This window comes from Erithacus rubecula (genome assembly GCF_903797595.1).
Source record: "Erithacus rubecula genome assembly, chromosome: 3".
NCBI classification, from domain to species: domain Eukaryota; kingdom Metazoa; phylum Chordata; class Aves; order Passeriformes; family Muscicapidae; genus Erithacus; species Erithacus rubecula.
In genome coordinates, this window is record NC_136689.1 from 17,652,067 (window position 1) to 17,670,655 (window position 18,589).

The 18,589-nt window shown below is 33.9% G+C and overlaps 1 protein-coding gene across 1 annotated transcript in view; it reads left to right on the forward strand.

Moving 5' to 3' along the window:
• The window catches only part of DNAJC1 (DnaJ heat shock protein family (Hsp40) member C1), a 106,296-nt gene that overhangs the window by 39,215 nt on the left and 48,492 nt on the right, over positions 1 to 18,589 (forward strand). The window contains exons 4-7 of the mRNA XM_079300851.1: positions 4,922 to 5,087; positions 5,966 to 6,063; positions 7,119 to 7,212; positions 16,323 to 16,413. Coding sequence (XP_079156977.1) covers positions 4,922 to 5,087; positions 5,966 to 6,063; positions 7,119 to 7,212; positions 16,323 to 16,413 — 449 coding nt within the window. The remainder of the gene's footprint in view (positions 1 to 4,921; positions 5,088 to 5,965; positions 6,064 to 7,118; positions 7,213 to 16,322; positions 16,414 to 18,589) is intronic.

The window sequence follows — 18,589 nt, forward strand, 5'->3', positions numbered from 1 at the left end:
TGGTTTAAGCCTTACATACATTATAAATGTGGCTAGCTTACTCAAATAGTGTTAATTAGTGCATCAGTGATTAGGAATGAGAAGTTAAAGCAGCAGTGTTCTTTGATTGTCACTAACTTATTTTGTACATATTTTTCTTGCACTAGTGGATGTATGATTGATACTGATTTTATAGTTGAATAAATAGAAATGTGGTGGATTAAACAGTGCTTACTTTCTGAGAATTTTCTGGAAATAATATGCAGAGTTTAGAAATAACCTGTAGAGCAGAGCTATATGGTCTCATTGCTTTGAGAAGGCCTGTATTGATCAGGTTTATTGCACAGTGTAATGATAATCTCCCAGCTGTGCTGGTAAGTGGAGGGTGGCCTGTAAGGCCTTGTTGTAGCACGTCTCTAGTAAGTGTGATAGGAGCTGCTCTCCCTGTTATATTGGTTCTCTTGTAAGGTAACTCGAGACTTACTTGCAGCTGCACAGCAAACAAAAGTGTGGGAGTTGCTACTTTTTGGAATCTTTCTACTTTGAATGTTGATATTTGGCTTTGAATTGTGTGAGGTGATGGACATGGTGGAATAGGCTCAAAGCTTGCTCAGTGCCCCCACACTGGGCATAAACTGTGTGCAGCCTTACACTGGCTTCACCTGCATGGGGCAGGGCTTTACACCACTGGGAGAAGAGTCAGCTGCAGGCTCCTGTGCAGTAAAGTCAGCTGTACCTGGCTCTTTCTGCTCCTCTCAAAAGTGATGTAATCATTTTTGGTGTGTGCACAAAGAGTGGAGCCAGCAAAGGCAGGAATAAGGTCCTGCACTGTACCAGAGAGTGATGAACTCATTTTGAAACAATAAAACCCCTTCTCCGTGAATGTCATTCTTGGTGAGTGTCAGTGGTGGTGTTCATTTGTGTGAGTACAGAAACAGTGTTTTAAAAAGGCAGATCTGTTGGCCAGCTACATGTAATTATTTTTCTAAAGCCTTTGTGTTTTCTTATTTATCTCTGAATTTTTACTTTATCTGATGGCAGAAGCCTTTCTTAAAATATTACAGTTCTTCTACTGACAATTATATGACCGGGCTTTAAAATATGGTTTTCTTTTTTGAGAAAGTTGTGTAGTTGCTCATGAAGTGTACCAGTAGTATACTGTAGTAGTATATCATTAGTAGTACTACATAATATAGTAATACTACCATAGTATACATAGCATAGTAATACTACCATGTTAGTACTTCTCTCTTACACACTTTCGAGTGAAACATGGTCAAAATATTCAGATATTCTAACAATAAACATACATGCAGCATTATTTAATGTAGTACTGTTTAACATTAATTTAAACGTACATGCAGCAGAACACAATGTTTTATATTTTGTATAGACACTCCAGTGTGAAATTCTACAGAAAATTTAATCTTTAGGGTATGTAGAGATAGGTGCTTTTCCTGAAATACACTTCACCTTTAGGGCAGTTATTGGTAAATCAACTTCACAGTGATAAATTTTATTAGCCTTTGATTGTTTTAGTTTATGAAAAAATGGATCATTTTATGCACTTCTGTTAATTGTAATTAGACAAAAAAAAGAAATCTTAGATCTTAATTTCATTATTTGCTACTGTTTAAGGAGCCTTTTTTTCCTACCAGGCCTATCCTCTGTAACAATGTTGCCTTGATTACAGGAAACATTTGAAAAGGGATCAAAATACACTTGTGTAAAGTAAGAAAGGTGTCTGTCTTAGTTCTCATTAATAATTAAATGTCTGTATTTGTAGATATAAATTGTTCTGGCTGATGATGTGCTGGATGTCTTTGACAGCTTGAGGAAAATAGGACCCCAAAATAAAACCACCAATGCAATCTTTCCACAGTTCAGAATATTCCTCATTAATTCAAGGTTATAGTATATAAACTATATTAGATCTCTGAAATTATTTGAAATATGAAATGCAGTGGCTCTCTTAAAGGGAAAAGTAAATTATAATGATATTAAGATTGATGATACTGTAATTAGTTACTACAGTTAATGGACTTTTTACTTGCAATGTAATTGATTCACAAAGAACTCTAAAAACTATTTTATGAAATTTTACGGAAAAAAATGTTAATGATCTTGTAATTTATTACTTTTAGTGCAGGACTACCAAGCCTTTTATAGACTGCTGAGTTTTAAAATAAATACTTAACATAGTTTTAAATAGGGAATATTTTTGGCTTTCTGTTTCTGTAATGATGCTTTGGGGGTTATGTAGCTTGTTGACTGCTACATTTTGGAGATAACTGGTAGACATATTTCATGTGAAAAAAATTGCTGTTTTCTATGTGCATATGTTTGTGGGAAAAGCCCTGCAGATGTATCTTTTCAGGTTGTTTTTTTTTCCCTACATAGAGTTACAATTAATATAGGTTGCCCAAAGAATGCTTTGTAATTAAATTCCAAATGTAGTTCTTGATGCGCACGGATTAACTGTCTTTCATAGTCAATATAACTGTCTATACAGGAATTCTTTAATGAGAAACTTGCTTTTAATTAAATCACATTCTAAATTTGAAAATTAAGATTTAAAAATCATGGAAGCTTCTGAGTTCCAGTAGGATCATTTTCCAGTTGAAAACCTAAAAATCATTGATATCTTTATTTTTCAAATACAGAGCTTAATTACTATTGAAAGCAGTGATTTATCTTTTAACAGTATATATTCTAAAAAGTGGGTTATAATAGAAGCTATCTTCCCTTAAAATGGCCAGTCGTGTGAGCCATAATGCTCATTGATAGTAAAATCAATAGAGCATTGATTCTGAGACTTAATCCGTGGAGACTGTTGTTCAGAGCAGCGGACACAGCCTAGTAAATACCGAGTGCTGTTTAAAGCACTTAATGCAAGAGGCTCTGCTGTCTTAATTTATTTTTTCTTAACAGATAATATAGAATAGAACATGGTTGCCAAATGTTAGTTTGAAATCTTGGTTTGCCTATTACTGTATTGTTACCATCAGCATATATGGATTTTATTTATTCACTTGCCCCTTTTTCAGTATTATCAGTTAACAACCCTTAGTATTTAAGAAGGCAGCTGCTTAATAAATGTATATTAGTAATAAATTAGATTGTACATGTATTTCTCTGAAGATTTCGAAGGGAGAACATCTTATGCAAAACCTTGTTATCAATCTAATTTGTTTTAAAGATGGTTCTGTTTCTAAAATATTCTCTTCTATTATCACTAAAATCTTATAAATGCCTTAATCTTTTTAAAGGCTAAAACTTCTACTTATTTCTTAAACAAAAGTTAAGTAGAAAATTTAATTTTAAAATAATATTATAAGTGATTTTTCTGAACAGAGTTTGTATTAAGGTATCAGTAGTTAATTTGTTCTGACTTACTGGGAAGGGAAAAAAGTTAATAGTTCAAATTTTACAATAATGGGTGTTAACCTTCATATTCTCATAGTTATAATGGAAGATAGAATTTTGTAATATGAATTTTACTTCGGGTATCATTCAGAACACAGCAGAATCCTGAGATGTTAAATCTTTTATGCAGACATAATAATGCCAACTTGAACAAATGTTTTATCAGAAGTTAGCTTTTCAGATATGCACTATATTAAGGTATATTTTTTAATTGAAAACCACTACTTCTTTTTCTGCTTAAAATAAATTTGCTTGTAGAAAAATTTTTTTTAGTACATCTCCAAGGTATCAATTTAATAACTATCAAAGTAGCTAGTGCAGTTGTTGCATTTAAATTGATTTACATGTCAAGACTGGCAGTTTAGCAGCTGCGCTATTATTCCTGGATTGGTCAATTTACTTGAGAAAAACCTACTACTGAGTTCTACTGACCTGCATGACAATATAGACCCTATTTCTATTCCTGTAATTAGGCCTGCGACTAACTCAGAATATTTTTAATTAAAATATTTTGGTCAATGTGTTGCACCAAATTAGGCCTTTCAGTGCAGATTTAATTCTGGAAATGGTGTGATTAGAATATGTAATGAGTTGCGTTCAATTTGAGATTAACAGGTTGTGCATCTTGAACATACAGGTTTTTGAGTTTACTGTAGAGATTTTTGTTTGAAACTTTACTCTGAAAAGTTGATTTAAAAAAAAAAAATCTGGTTTGCATGTCTGTGGTTTGTTTATTTTTAAATTGATTAAATACTGTAAATAAAAGACCTCAGACATACTAAGATCTTTCAAGACATTTGTGTGAAAGAAAAGAGATTGTCATAAAATAGTTTCTGTACAGTTGGTAAGGCTAGTAATTAAATAGTTTTAAAATAGATTGATCTTTGAAGACAGTGTTTCAAATAGAAAATCAAAAACTGGTGAACTTTGTTTTCAAACATCAATATCAGGCCTCTAATTTAAACCCTTATTTTACAAAGAAGGTGTAAGTCTGTCATGTTCTTACCTAATGGATTTTGTGGCTCTAAAGGACAAAAACAAAAAGCAGAGGTACCTCTCCCCTCCCCCCAACACTTGTGCATTTAATTTGTAAAAGAAAAAAGGGTTTCTAGTGTCTGAGACGTTTGTTCTTGGCTACCTATTTAGTAGTTAGTGGGTTGTTACTTCGATCACGGAGACCTGCCCACTGATTACTGAGCACATAGAACAAATCGACATTTCTGGAAGTCTCTTACTTCCAGAGTGAATGAACTTGGAGGGGGAGGGGGGTAAGTGTTGCAGGAACATTTGAATTTTTTTTTTTTCCTGCCCCAGTGTTTGGAGCCTGTTTGTTTCCACATGCAAGCCTATCTGCTGACAAAACAAGGCATTGCTCTTGAAAAAAAAATTTACTAAATGATCTTTTGTGGGTGTATTGTTCAAGCACTCTGTGGATTATCTTTTGTTTTATAATTGGATGGTTTGGCTTATTTCATTTTTAGCTCTCCATGAAAGCTTGTTATGTTTGCCACTGTAGGTATGATGATATTCTGATCAATGGACTACCAGATTGGCGACAGCCTGTGTTCTACTACAGGCGGGTGAGAAAAATGAGCAATGCTGAGCTGGCATTACTCTTGTTCATTATACTCACAGTGGGTCATTATGCTGTGGTTTGGTCAATCTACCTGGAAAAACAGCTGGTAAGTATTGGTAATAAATCAAACTTGCTTCAATTATTACTACTGAATTTCCTATAGAAGTTTGTATATTGTAGTGATTTCTACCACTTCCCCTGGTTAGAATTTGGATTTTTGATAGTTTAAAATTATTATATTTAAAACTATGATAATTACAGAATGAGATATTTAGCATCTCAGAAATAGTCATCTAAAAACTACTTAATTTTTCTAGAATTGGTAATAATTTGCAAGAGCTGGTCCTGGGCTTTTAACTGGAAGGAAGAATAAAAAAAGTCTATCATTTGTTGATGAAGAATCATCTGCTACTGTAGTCATATCTAAGGTTTAAAAATAATCAGATTTTATTTGTTTAAAATTCATACTCGCTTTGCCTTTGTTCTAAGCTAAATGCTTTTTTGTTTTGGGTTTTTCTTAACAGGATGGGAATTGGTAAGCAGTATGAATCACATTATTTTTTGCTAATTTTTTTTTTTTTTGTTATATAAAAGTCTGTTTCACTTAGTAGACTAAGAAAAAAACTGAGCATAACTTGAAAATATTCATACATTAGCATCTATTTTTTTTTTTTTTATTTTTCCACTGCATTATTGAAGTTGATGAATGAGAAAGGAGGCAAGTTGAATGCTTTCTCCTCTTAGAAAACTTTGATTGCTATGGAGATACACATGAGTGACAGAACTGGACTTCATGTGTGTTTAAAGACTGGATACCATGGCAACAGTTATTGTTAAGATAGATCATTTTACTTAATCATGTAGGACCCCAGATACATTTGCATAAATGCTACTCTACTGTTTACCCTTCACATAAGAGTCCCAGTAACATTTGTAGTTTACATGCTAATGATAACCTGTAACCATAGTTCTTTCTATATCAAGGATGAACTGCTTAGCAGAAAAAAGAGGGAGAAGAAGAAAAAAACAGGCAGCAGGAGTACAGATGAAGCCAAACTTGCTGCTCTAGACAGAAATGAAAGGTGGGAAAAAACACTCTTATTTTCTGCATTTGAAAACATTCTGTCTGCTACTGATTTAGTCCTCTCGTTTTCTTTTTGCATTTTTTAAATACTCTGTGAGAAAAATGATTTTATTTGTAGTAACAGCCATTGCTGATACAAAGTATGCCAGTGCAGATGTGTTTTCAGGTTTGGATTTGTAAATAAACACGTGGTGTTTATTCAGCAGATCAATAGTAATTGAAATATTAAGGCTGAATTGAAGGCATCTGTCCTACAAAATGGTATTATTTCTACAAGTTGATTCTAGAAGTTTTTAGAACTTTTTCCTTCTTTAAGGATTTTTGCCTTTGATTACAGTTAACAAATTTCAATTTATTTGAGCTTTAATGTATTATTATTCCAAGCAACAAGTTTTTATGGTATTTTAATGCTTGTCTAAATAAATGCTTTTTATCTGATTAACTTAAAAATTAGCGTGTTGGTAAAGGTTTCTAACACATTGTTTGTCAAGGAACACATAGGGAAATAGTGACTTTCAGGACACTCCAAAAGATACCACTACTTCATCTATTGATTCATAGAAAGAAATAAAGGGTTTAAATAGTTCACACAGCAGGGGCATGAACTGGATCAATGAGGGATGGAGATCAGAGACCATTCTGCCTGTCGTCTTTGCTGATGACATCAGTGAGTAATGCTCCAGTGAACTGCAAATGACATTAATTTTTATGTATTGTTTTGTTTATGCTACAGTCTTCATATCTGGTTGTCAGCACTTGTGAACACTTGGTTGAGGCTTGAGTGGTTTTTTGGTTTGTTTTTTTATTTAAACTAAAGTGATTATGTGGCTTATGAATTTATTTTCTTGAAGAAAAGTCCTTTTCAAAATACAGAAATTATTAGAAGTTAGCTGTTACATATTTTGAATTAAATATTTAAAATGTATCTTTATTATTACATAGACATTTTTATGGGAGTTGACAAGTGCTAATCATCTTAAAGGATAATGGCAAAGTTCTGGTTTTAAAATTGTGTGGCAATAATGAAAAACCTACAATTTTATTTGACTGCAGGGTACTGGACAAACCACAGTGGCATGACTTACTTCCATGCAAGCTGGGAATATGGTTCTGTCTCACAGTGAAAGCTTTACCTCAGTTATTCCAGGTAACAGTAATAATGTTAAATTGTGATACTTAATTTTTTTATGGTGTTATTATGCATAATCAGATGTGTGACACTTGTTCTTAATTAATTTTTGGTTCAAACACATAGCATATATATATGTGTGTGTGTGTATATATATATATATATATAAATTACTCTTTGGAGGCAAATTTGATATCATAAGTTCATGGAAATATGAATGTATTTTAAATGCATATTAATCTTAATGAGCTAGGAAGGCAGTTTCTGTTAGGCAAAACTACAAGATTAAATTATGTGAGAGGGGTGATATATACCCATCTCATTAGGAATAGCAATGTTTTTTTAAGTGATGTTAACAAAAGTACTTTAATCTCAAATCAGCAAATGCACTTTCATAGCAAATTTTAATATGCCATTAAATTTGGGGTAACAGTGAAATTACATTTTATGATGGAGTTGCTTTCTCTAATTCACTGGATAATGATACAAATTGATACCTGAAATTGCTGAGGTAAAATAACAAAGATATGGTTGGGATTTATAAACATCAATGTGGCAGGCTTGCTCACAGTTATTGTGTTTTAATCTAATACTAAAAACTGTAAAATGTAGTTGGTGTTCAACCAATGGAAGTATTGTCATATCAGTTACCAGAATAATTTTTTTTAATATCACCTCATTTTTCTTTTCATCCTCCTTAAATACATTGTTTCCGTTTTAATACCTTTGTCACTGGTAATATGGGTCAGGCAGTGTGAGGTGGATTTTACTTTGGTTTACAGAAATATTGAGTAATAATTTAAAATTATAAGTAGTAGAAATGGGATCAGTGTTTGAGTTTTGTCTGTGTTCAAGCTAGAAAAAGACTGTAGTTACAATAGTTATCTTATTTAAACTCTTGTAAAAGTTATAAATACAGTAATGCCTGGTCTCTCAGCCTCCATGTTTATAGCCTTTAACTTTTCCTATGAACAGAGGCAAAAGTTAATCCATCTCTCTCTTAAAATTTTCATCAGAACTCTAGGGCTGTTTTATTAAAAAACCTTTCTTTTTTCGAGTGTGCGAAGCAAGTTGATTATGCTTAATCAACTGTTGTGTCCAAATTAAGCTTTGATGTTCATTCCTCATCAAGGTGAGTCAGAAAATAATTAAGCTCAGCAAACTCTGTTGCTGCATTTTTGAAACTTTATTCATAATTATACTACTTTCCCTTTTGCTTTAATTGCAAAATTTTTTAAAAAATCACATAATATAGTAAGATTACTGAATAATTTAAAATTAGGACTTCTTACAGGTTTCTTATAATTTTTATGATATTAAGATAGTGTTATGTTAGTATAAGAGGTTTCAGGTTTGCTTTTCAAAAAGCAGCTTCTTTGCTGTCAGAAAAAAAATACAACAAAAGTGATGTTTCATGCTTTGTAGAACTTAGCCTTTGTTTGGATTCCTATTCCATTAAATTAGTTGTACTGGAAAAAAAGCTGTCCAGTAATTGGAGACCATCAAGCAGGGGTTTGGTAGCAGGGGAAGCATGTTGTAGAGGAATTCAGAGCAGAAAGGCTTTGAAGCAAAGAGCATGGAAACAGGGGTTCTAGAGTAAATTGGCCTATATATAAACAACATTGCTGCTTAACTGCAGGGTTTGTTTTTTGTTTTTTAACATGACCCACTAGTTATGTGAGTTAAAATGCAACAAACCATAAATAATCTTCAATGTTAAAACTGTTCAGGACTTCAGGTGACTGAAATAAATTATTGTTGCTTATTATTTATTAATAAACAATACTTGAAGTATCATCTCTTCTGAAGAGGATAAGAGCAGCAGTGACCTCATGTTGGAACTGTTCTGAAATGACAGTTGAAAAGACACCTGGTATGTTATAACTACCTTGGCAGAGAGACCTGTGGGTTCTTTTTGATTTTTATATATATTTAACATTTTGGTGTAGTGACCAGTATGGAGCAAAAAGTTATCTATACTTGTAAGATTATACCCTGGTTCAGATGTCCTGTTTTAAATCTGAGTGCTCTTCAGTATTGCAAAGGTTTGAGATTTCAGGGTACTTAATGTTTTTAATATAAGTACAATCACTAAGGCAGAAGATGAAGGATCATACAGATACTGACTAGTGTTACATGTTGTATTGCAAGTGGTTGACATCAGGATGGATGCTACAGATTTTAGTTGTTTATTGTTTTAATCTAAATGATTTCTCCAGTCATTTAAGAGCCAACAAATAGTTTTCAAAATCTGTCGTTCAGCTGCAACTCATCCAATTGTAGATGAACTCAGGAAAATGCATCCATATTTAAATAAATCATGTTTGGGGCAGGAAAGGGGAAAAGTCAGCAATGCTTTTAACTGAATATTGCTCTGCCATTGAGATTTTCAAAGCCCTGCCAGTAAAACAGCTCAACTGTTTCCTCAAACTAACAAAACAAGCACCTGCCTGTAGCAGACATGTCCTTCCTCAGAAGAGACTTTGTTATAAAAACCCCAAAACAAATCAAATGTAGCAGCATAACAAGCATGCAAAATAGCAACAAATAAAACTTTTTAGCCTTTCTTGCATTTATTTTTTTTTACCTAGCATCCATCTCTCCCTCTATTAGTTAATGTGAATATTCTTCTTGCAACAGCTGTGTCTGAGGATTCAGGTGGCTGAGCTTCTGCTCATGCCTGACTCTCATTTATCCAATTGAGTGTCTTTCTCATACTTCCCTTCCTCCTTCAAAATGTCAGATTTCAGAAGGGGGCACTTAAAATAATTAAGGTGGGCCTTTACTGAAGAAAAATGCTTTGTTTTCATGCCCTTGTGATGGCCTATGCCACTTTATTGTAGCCTGCATTTTATGTCAAGAAACTGGAAAAAAAATGTGTGAGAGGAAGATGAGAGAAACTAAGAAAATGAGCAGGTTTTTTAAACTGTTGACAACTGTATTTTGAGAGAATAAACACAGATTTTTATACACACACATTGATTTTTGTTACATTTTGGAGTGAAAAAAAGCATTTTTAAGTTTGTTTGAAGAAGCAAGGCTGAAAAATACATAAAATGTATCATAAGTCAAATATGTGCTGTGAACGAAACGTTAAGTGGAGTGTAAATTACAGTGCCTATTACAAAGTTTAATTCTTATAATGCAGGATAGGAAAAAAATAGAAAAAGAAATTGTTTCTAAGGCCATTTTAATTAACACTTTCATGAGAATGGCCTGGAAAATAGCAATGTATTTTAAAAAAAGGGGAGAAAAGAACCCCCAAAAACTTAATTAAAATGCTTACTGAAACTGAATTTTCATCTTAGAGTGAAATAAACTGGCTACATGGAGTGTGCAAGAATTTCTGTTCAAATTGTGTACGTTATACAGAACAGATAGTTGTGTTAAGTGTTCTTATGTTTTGAGGGAGAACTGCCATAAGTAATTGCAGTTTATTCCAAAACCAGCTGACTAGAGGGTGGGTTTTTGTGGATGTTCGGACATGTAACTTAAGAAAAGCGATCTTTTTCAAAAATGTTTTTAATTGTTCTTCACAAAATCTTTCCTTCAAGAAACAAAAGATAGGCATATTTCTTAGTGTTTCTGTCAACTTTCCCTCCATACTGATGTGTTGAAGTTTAGCAGTGAACATCTTTATTTTAACACGGACTAAATTATGAGCCTGCTGTTGTCTGGAGGGTAATGGAACAGAAAGCATTTTTGTTTGTTTTGGACAGAAAGGCTTCTTGTTAGGAAAATAAAGTTTTCTTCTTCTATCTGTGTAATCCTGTAGGTGTAGAGCATACACACTTGCAGTGAGCTGTTGGGAGAACTGATGTCTCACCAGTAATGAGAGGGTAGTTTGAGCTCAGTACATAGTTGCACTGGGTATAACTTAGATTATCAACAAAGCTTTCAATTCCAGTTGAAACTTGTGTTTATAAAGACCTTCGTGTAGCACAAAGTGAATTAAAACAAAAAAGCCAATAATTTATTTTTATGTAGACTACCAGATGGTAATTACTGTATCTGATTTAGTAGTCTGGAATAGATTCAAACTAGTGACCCAGAGGTGTTTAATTTCTTGGCATTTTTTCCTCAGGTTTTCTTTTAATCCATGATCACAATTCAACACCTGTTTAGAGATGGTTCAGCTTTGGCCTTAAACGGATTGGCAATGTGTCATTAAACTCAAGAGGCTTTGCCAGCAGGGCATCTCCTTTGGCAAGTTAGCTTTCAAGCAAGATTTGATTAGTTCAGCAAATGTATTTGTGAGTCGTTTCTGTCTTCACATGTGACTTTATATAAAATTGTGTGAGATTAAAACAAAATTTATTGCATTTAATAACATACGCCTTAAAAACATTCTAAAAAAATTTATTAAAGTCTGTAAGGTTAAATATCTCTATTTCCCAGCTTTACAGGGTTTTGAGGGTTTTGACATGTTCCAATTTGCTGTATAGCACCAATGTTGGTGTAATTTGTGGGGAGTGAGCAATTGCAGGATGTGTGGCACGAGTGATTGCCCATTTGCTCTGTTTCTTGCTATTTCGCAGCTGTTGGGAGAACCAAAGTAAGGATGAAGCTCTTGACCCTGAGGTCAATTAGAAGCTTAGAAGCAGGTCAGAGGAGAATGGATTGTAAAACAAGTATTCTGGGTGTATGCAAGTGAAGAAAAATAATTTGTGTCTAACAGGGTACTGCTTGAAACTCTAGAGGAAAAATGTGCTGCAAAAATACTAAAAGTTTTAAATAAATGCAGGACAGTAAATAAATTTGCTTTTAGTTGCCTGCTGTGCTGTGGCAGCTTCTTTATATCACTTACTATAAGTCTACATGTCCTACCACATGAATGTGAGTAGCTCGTGTGTACGAGTCAATACTGGCTCTCAATTATTGCTACTGGTCTGCTGTGGTATGAGGCTTCATGGGGTGTGAAATGGGTCCCAGAAAGGCCTTGCAGCACTGACCTCTGTTTCCCCTTCTGGCTGCCTTTGTGTCACCACTGGGCACATGGAATTCCCAGCAGAGGCTGCAGTGGCACAGCCACTGCTGGTCACACAGGGCATTGAGGTTGGGAGCCAGGCCACGACTGCCCACGGGCTGTGCACAGCTGAAGAGCCCCTCCACACCTGGGATTATTCTACAGGAAAAGCATGATTTTTTGATTATAAAGGGGGAAGTAAGGCAATTCCTATTTGCCTACTAAATTACCTTTGGGCAAAGAAGTAAAAATACCAAAAAGAAGTATAAATCATAATGTTAAATTCTTTTTTGAAACATTATTTCTTACCATAAAACATTGATATCACTAGTCCAGAATCCTATCCAAAGAGTATTTTTGTTGTGTTGTAATGGCTGCAATTTTTATTGCATAGAAATACCAAATTGAAGGTTGGCTGGTAGAGTAAATTTAATTTAACTTTTTTTCTCGCTTTTTAATATAGATTGTATACAATAATACTGTGCTCAAAAAGACAAAAATTGGTTCAATAGCTCCATTAAAGTATTTATTTTTTGGATGCAATAAAAATTAGTCCAAAGATACTTAGTTCAGTATACTGATTTTAAGTATGCTTGTGAGAAAGTTTTCAGTTAACTGTGAATTTCATTTGTATCAGTCCCTTACCCAAAGAACTAAAATGTAAGCTGTTTTTATCACAAAATCTGAAATGAAGATTCTCATACAGCAAGTTGTTTCAAATTGTTTGCTTTCTTTCTCCTAATCTCCAGTTTCTTTTGAGGTATACCAGAAAGCCAGAAGGATTTAATATTTACTGGAGGGGAAAATGCCCAAACAAATACCCCAAAACCAAAAAGCAAGCAAACCAACAAAGTCTCCTCACCCTCCCCAAAAATCAAGGAGAAGCCAAAATGACTGAGTCTTACTCAGAATGAAAGGTTTTACTTCTAGAATTAGTACAGTGTGAATAAATGCTGTATCTCTTGATTTAAAAGCAACAAACAAAAAAACACCTGAAACCCCAACCAAGACCTCAAACCCTAAAACAAAGAAAGAAACCCTTCTAAGTTCAATATAAGGGATTTCTGTATTTCTGCATAATTCAGGCTCAGCTTTGTCTGGGCAATCTCAATTTAATAACATGAGATTATACTGATATAAAGAGAGAAACTATATTTTCAAGAATTTTTCAGTATTCTTCATTCTTATTTGTGATTAAAAATGAGAGTAATCATGGGATTTTCCTATATATGGCAGTTTAAATGTAATTTAGAAATAGTAATAGCAGAATTTTGCATTTCCAATGCATTCTTTTTTCATTCTGTTCCTTGATGTGAATTTATTCTATTCCTGTTTGAATTTATAGTATAATAAACCAGTGTACATCAGTCGTCTATTCTTTATGTTTAACTAATTATATGTTATACTGCTTTAATGGTGAGAAGAAATAGTGTATTTATTTTAATGGTTGTTTGAAAACTTCTTAAACTCCTGCAAATGAGATCATATTTCTGATTAGGTAAGGTGGAGTTTTAGTTAGAACTGTTCCAAGCTTTGTATTTGTGTCTCTTTTCTCTGTATCTTTCCACCCCAGATGTACAAAAATACTGCATTTCTTATGTCTATTACCTCTTGAAGATGAAGTATACATTAAGTATAAAATGTTGATGTTTTGAGCTATAAAATCATTGCTGAATCATGGGGAAGGTGCATTAGATTGGAAGAGACTGTGTCTATATAGTCAGTGTCTTTAGGGCACTAAAATGCTTGTATTGATACAAAATGACTGCTTAAATTTATCACTTTGAAAAAGTAAAAAATCTGAGCATAAATCTGTTTTTAAATACTTACACTACCAAAAGTGAATTTTCTTGAAAACAAATATTCCTATTTAGGCTGATTGAAAGCTAATGAAGAATAAATTGAAAGAGGCAGAAGTTTTCTTCAGAGAAATTCCTATGTTAAATGGTTTTCCAGTGTTTTTTTGTTTTGACACATAAAATTTGTGTCTGTGGTTAGTCTTTACTCAGGTATTCCTATTAATTTTCTCTACAACCTGTAGAGTCATTTTTTTGTGGGAAGGATTTGATTTTCAAATTTCAAAATCCATTTTGAGTTTAGCTTTTTGTTGGTTTTTTCTTTGCTATTCTTTATGTATATACATTTATGTATGCTTCAAAATGTGCAGTTTCCTCTTGTTTTATATTATGGTAGTAGCCATAATAATCTTACTGATAAGATAAAAGACTGATGCTGCTTTTGTTACCTGCATATTACTCCATTTGTAGTGATAATCCATTCTATATCTATAAAGTAACAATACTACCAAATTTCATTTACGTGCTTCTGACTAGTTTTCTTTGTTGTTCAGCTATTGTGTCTCATTTTCATCTGAGCCACATTTCCAATTGTTCTGTGATTGACGTGCTGGAGAGATTGACAGTTACCCCCTAGTGCCTGCTGTCTGGAGATCCCAAAAGCAATAATGGATTTTACACCAGAATTTAGCATCAAATATTGGCTTTCAGTGTCAAATGGGTTAAATTTAAATGCCAGTTAATTGTAGCCATTTTGAAATCATAGCCTTAAACAAAAGCGTTTTTTGGATATCCATAAATCAGAGTCCTGTGTATGCCATGCAACCTAAATGTCTCAAACTCAGCAGAAATGAACTATTGCATTTATGGCTGGTTTTGTTTCTTAATTTTGCAAGTAGACCAAACCTTGACAGTATAAGTAAAGTTTCAAGTGTGGAATTCTTATTTCAAGTTAACCACAAAGAGAACCAGTGCTGATCCTAATTTGGTAATTTAAATATGTCTCCTCTATGTACGTATCTGCTGGTAATGCTAGTCCTCTTTTAACTACACTTTTTTTTTTTTCAGCCAACAGCTCTACTTGGAGAAACCCCTTTTTCCCAATCCTAAAACTATTAGCATGTGAGATGCTCTCTTCTGTTATGTTTCACAAGCAGAGTTATGTAAACCCTTTAAAATTAGTTTTGTGTGCAGAGATTTCCTACATAAAACTAGCAAAAACTCCCAAACTTTCTATTTTCTGTACCCAGTTTAAAAATAATAATAAAAATATTTTTTTAAAAAGAGTAAGAAGAGTTGTTTTGGAAGGAGATGGGAATTTACTGATCTTTTGTGGGTATTTGTCAGAGTTGTTCTTTAAGCATGCTGACCTGTATCTATGAGATGTCTCCAAACCACTACAAAGTTCTGCTCAGATCTTGGTCACGATTCCTGTCATGTGCTTTCCAACCTCCCTCAAGTAGCTTTGAAAGGGTAGATGCAGGTATAAGGTGGAGAACAACTGTTGTATCTTTGCAGGGAGAATCTATCTAATACTGTAATTAATTTTTATGTGATACAATAAATATTCTGCATGCTTGATAAAGATAAATAACAATTTGTCTGTTTCAGCATTTCTATTATGGATTCCTTGTTTTGAATGACTAAAGAAGTCTCTTAAACTGGTGAGAGTAAGAAAGCTCTCTGTATTTCTTACTTTAGCAATCTGGTTGTTCATATTGGAAAGCTTTCATCAGAAATCCATAATTACTCTTTCATCAGATTTTGGAAGGGTGTACCTTATTGTGGTGCATGTATGACAGGACTTCCAGTTTTAAGTGTAACATTTGCTTTATCGATTTCAGATTAGAATCTTATCCTTGAAGGAAAAACAAGTATCTTTTCAACACTTTAATAGCAATGTAGAAGCTGGATTTAAAAAAAAAAAAAAAAAAAAAAAGAGGAACAAGTTGGCACATGCAGTTAGTGTTACCTTAATGAGTTCACATTAAGGTGATTGCTGCCTAGCAGTTGCCTTTGTTTGTCCCTACACACACTACTCTAATTAAAAACATCTCTTTCTCCCTTGAACTTCCAGATTGCTGATCTGAGCAAAGTGGGTGCATACTCTCTGCAAAGCTGTAGGTAGTTTCTGTAACCAATTTGCTTTTCAGGTTGTCAATGAACATCATAGTCTATAATATCAATGCTCTTATGTTTGAGCCTTTATTACATGGGTTCTATGTTTTAGACTGAAAATTGCTGTAATTCAAGGAAACAAATATCTTTTTTTTTTTTTTGTGAGGTTAAGTGAGATTTTAAAACAGAGCCATTGCAACTACTTGTTTGTATAAGAATGCTAATGCCATTGCAACATTTTCTTAAAGGATGCCAGACAATTATATGTAGAATATAAAGAAACAAAAATGAAGGCGAAAGAAGATGCCCTGGCTAAGGCTGAACTTGAAACACTTCAGAGTGAGTTTTTACCACTGTCTTAATAAACAAAGATGTAATACGATATACCTTCTACATTGGATGTATATGAACAGACAGTTTTCTAATCTTCTAATGCTTTATATATTTCTCTACTGCTATGAAATTTAAATAAGCTTTTAATTTCGTGGCTAATTTTGCAATAGGCTGCTGGTTTGTTCCTATAGAAACATACAACTCAGGTGGTCAGTTATATTGTAGCAAGAAGAACATATCTTGCTAGAAATGTTGCTTTGCTGGAGGGGAAGATCCCAGATACATTTTCAGAAGTGACCTCTTGGTTTTTTGAGCACTTTTGTATTCTCGTTGTTTGTAAGTATTTTTTTTTTTAAATCTTTTGTGCATATAGAGTTGATTTTTGTGCTAGAAAGTGACAATAATTTGAATTTCCAAAAGCATGGATGCAGATGTCAGAGATGAATTCATGCTGCTGTTGAAATAAATGCTTTAAAGTTTTTATACTTTTATAAAAGACCAGAGAAGGCAATTAACATTTCCTTTAATAAAGTATTCAGAATAATTATAGGTGACTTTTCCTTTTCTTCTTTCCGTTATTTGCTTTTGACAATGATTAAACCTACCCTTTTCTGAAGACAATTGTAACAGTTTTTTGTCCGTGTTTGTATGTGCATGCTTGCTTTATTTACTGTACTGAAGTGCATGCTTTTAAGTTCCTTTATTCTGAGAAGTGCATTGAGTGCTTTGTGATAATTTACTAGCTTGGAGTAAGCATAAGCCTTTAGGTACTTAAAATGCAGCTGCATTATTTATATTTACAAAATAGCTTAGTTTTGTAAAATCAGCAAAGAGATCCAGTTCCAGCAATAATTCCCAACTTATCTGTAGCTGAATCTATTTTGGGAAAATGAGCAACATTCAGCATCTCAGTGAGCATCATGGACCCAGGCCAAATCTAGCAAAATAGTGAATTTAATGCTTGTTGGGAAGACCTGCCTTTATGTTTGAGATACCTACCACAAAATGGGCTCTTGAAAAGGATATTGACTCAGGTTATTAAAAACTTGTTAAATTGTCAGTAATGTATTACCAGTGTTTGAAATAGCTGGCATGCATTCCTCATCAAAATCTGTGAACTACTGTTTTAAAAGGATTGTTTTTTGAAAACAAAAGTGCAAATGAAAGTATCAGGTTATTAATATCATAGTGTGTGTGTTCCTGTGTGTCACTGAAAGGCCACGTTTGAACTTTAAAGTATTTCCCTGCTGCCAGGTGTGTCATGAGAGTCACTTTTTGTTGTTGTTACCTCCAATAGCAGTGCCCTGAGAGGCACAAGTTTGGTGAGTTTGGCCTTCCAGGTCACCCCTGAGCTCTCACAGAAGCACCACCCTGTCCCCTGTCAGGCTGCTGGTGACTCCCATGTCTGCCAGGTGACCCAGTGTCACTCGTGTGAGCAGGGGCCAGTCCTCACCAGTCTCACTGACTGGCATCCTGCCCTCCCCTCCTAGGCTTGCAGGCAGGGAGCAAGGAGGATTGAGAATCACCACCTGTAATTAGCAGTTTGAGATTTGGCATGGAATTATTTGGTCAACCGTAGCAGTGCTATAGCTGGGCAGCAGAATGAGCTGTCAGTTACCTTTTTTTTATAATAAGTACGACTCCCAAGAGAGGAACAAGTGATGCATCCATGTTACTGTAGGCAAAAAAAAAAAAAAAAAAAAAATCTTTTTTTTCCTGAAGCTTGCATGCAAAGCATCTGCTAAATTTGCTTATTTCATTGTGTTGCTCTGCATTGTCACATCACATTTAGCATAAAAAGGTTGTAAATCGCCAAATGTGATTTTTGTTTCCACCCATTCTTCTTAATTTTAGACACTATCCCGGGGATGCAAGGTCATAATAAAGGTTCCTTCTATTTAATTGAGTAAACATATCTCATGCTGATTAGCAATAGCTGTTTTACACTGCTTGTTTTTTCATGCCCTAATTGCTCGTTTGCCCCCTTGCCTGTCTGCTTCCCCACAGATACTGCAGTATTCTGTAGGCAGCTTGAACTAAAACCAGAGTAGGGTACTGGAGAGGAAAATACAGTTTGCTAAGCAGGAAAGAGAGGACAGTATTGAGATGTCATTAAAGTTCTATTTTTAGGAAGGAGTGTGAAAAAATAATTTCTTGGTAAGTCAATATCATGCAGTTTTGA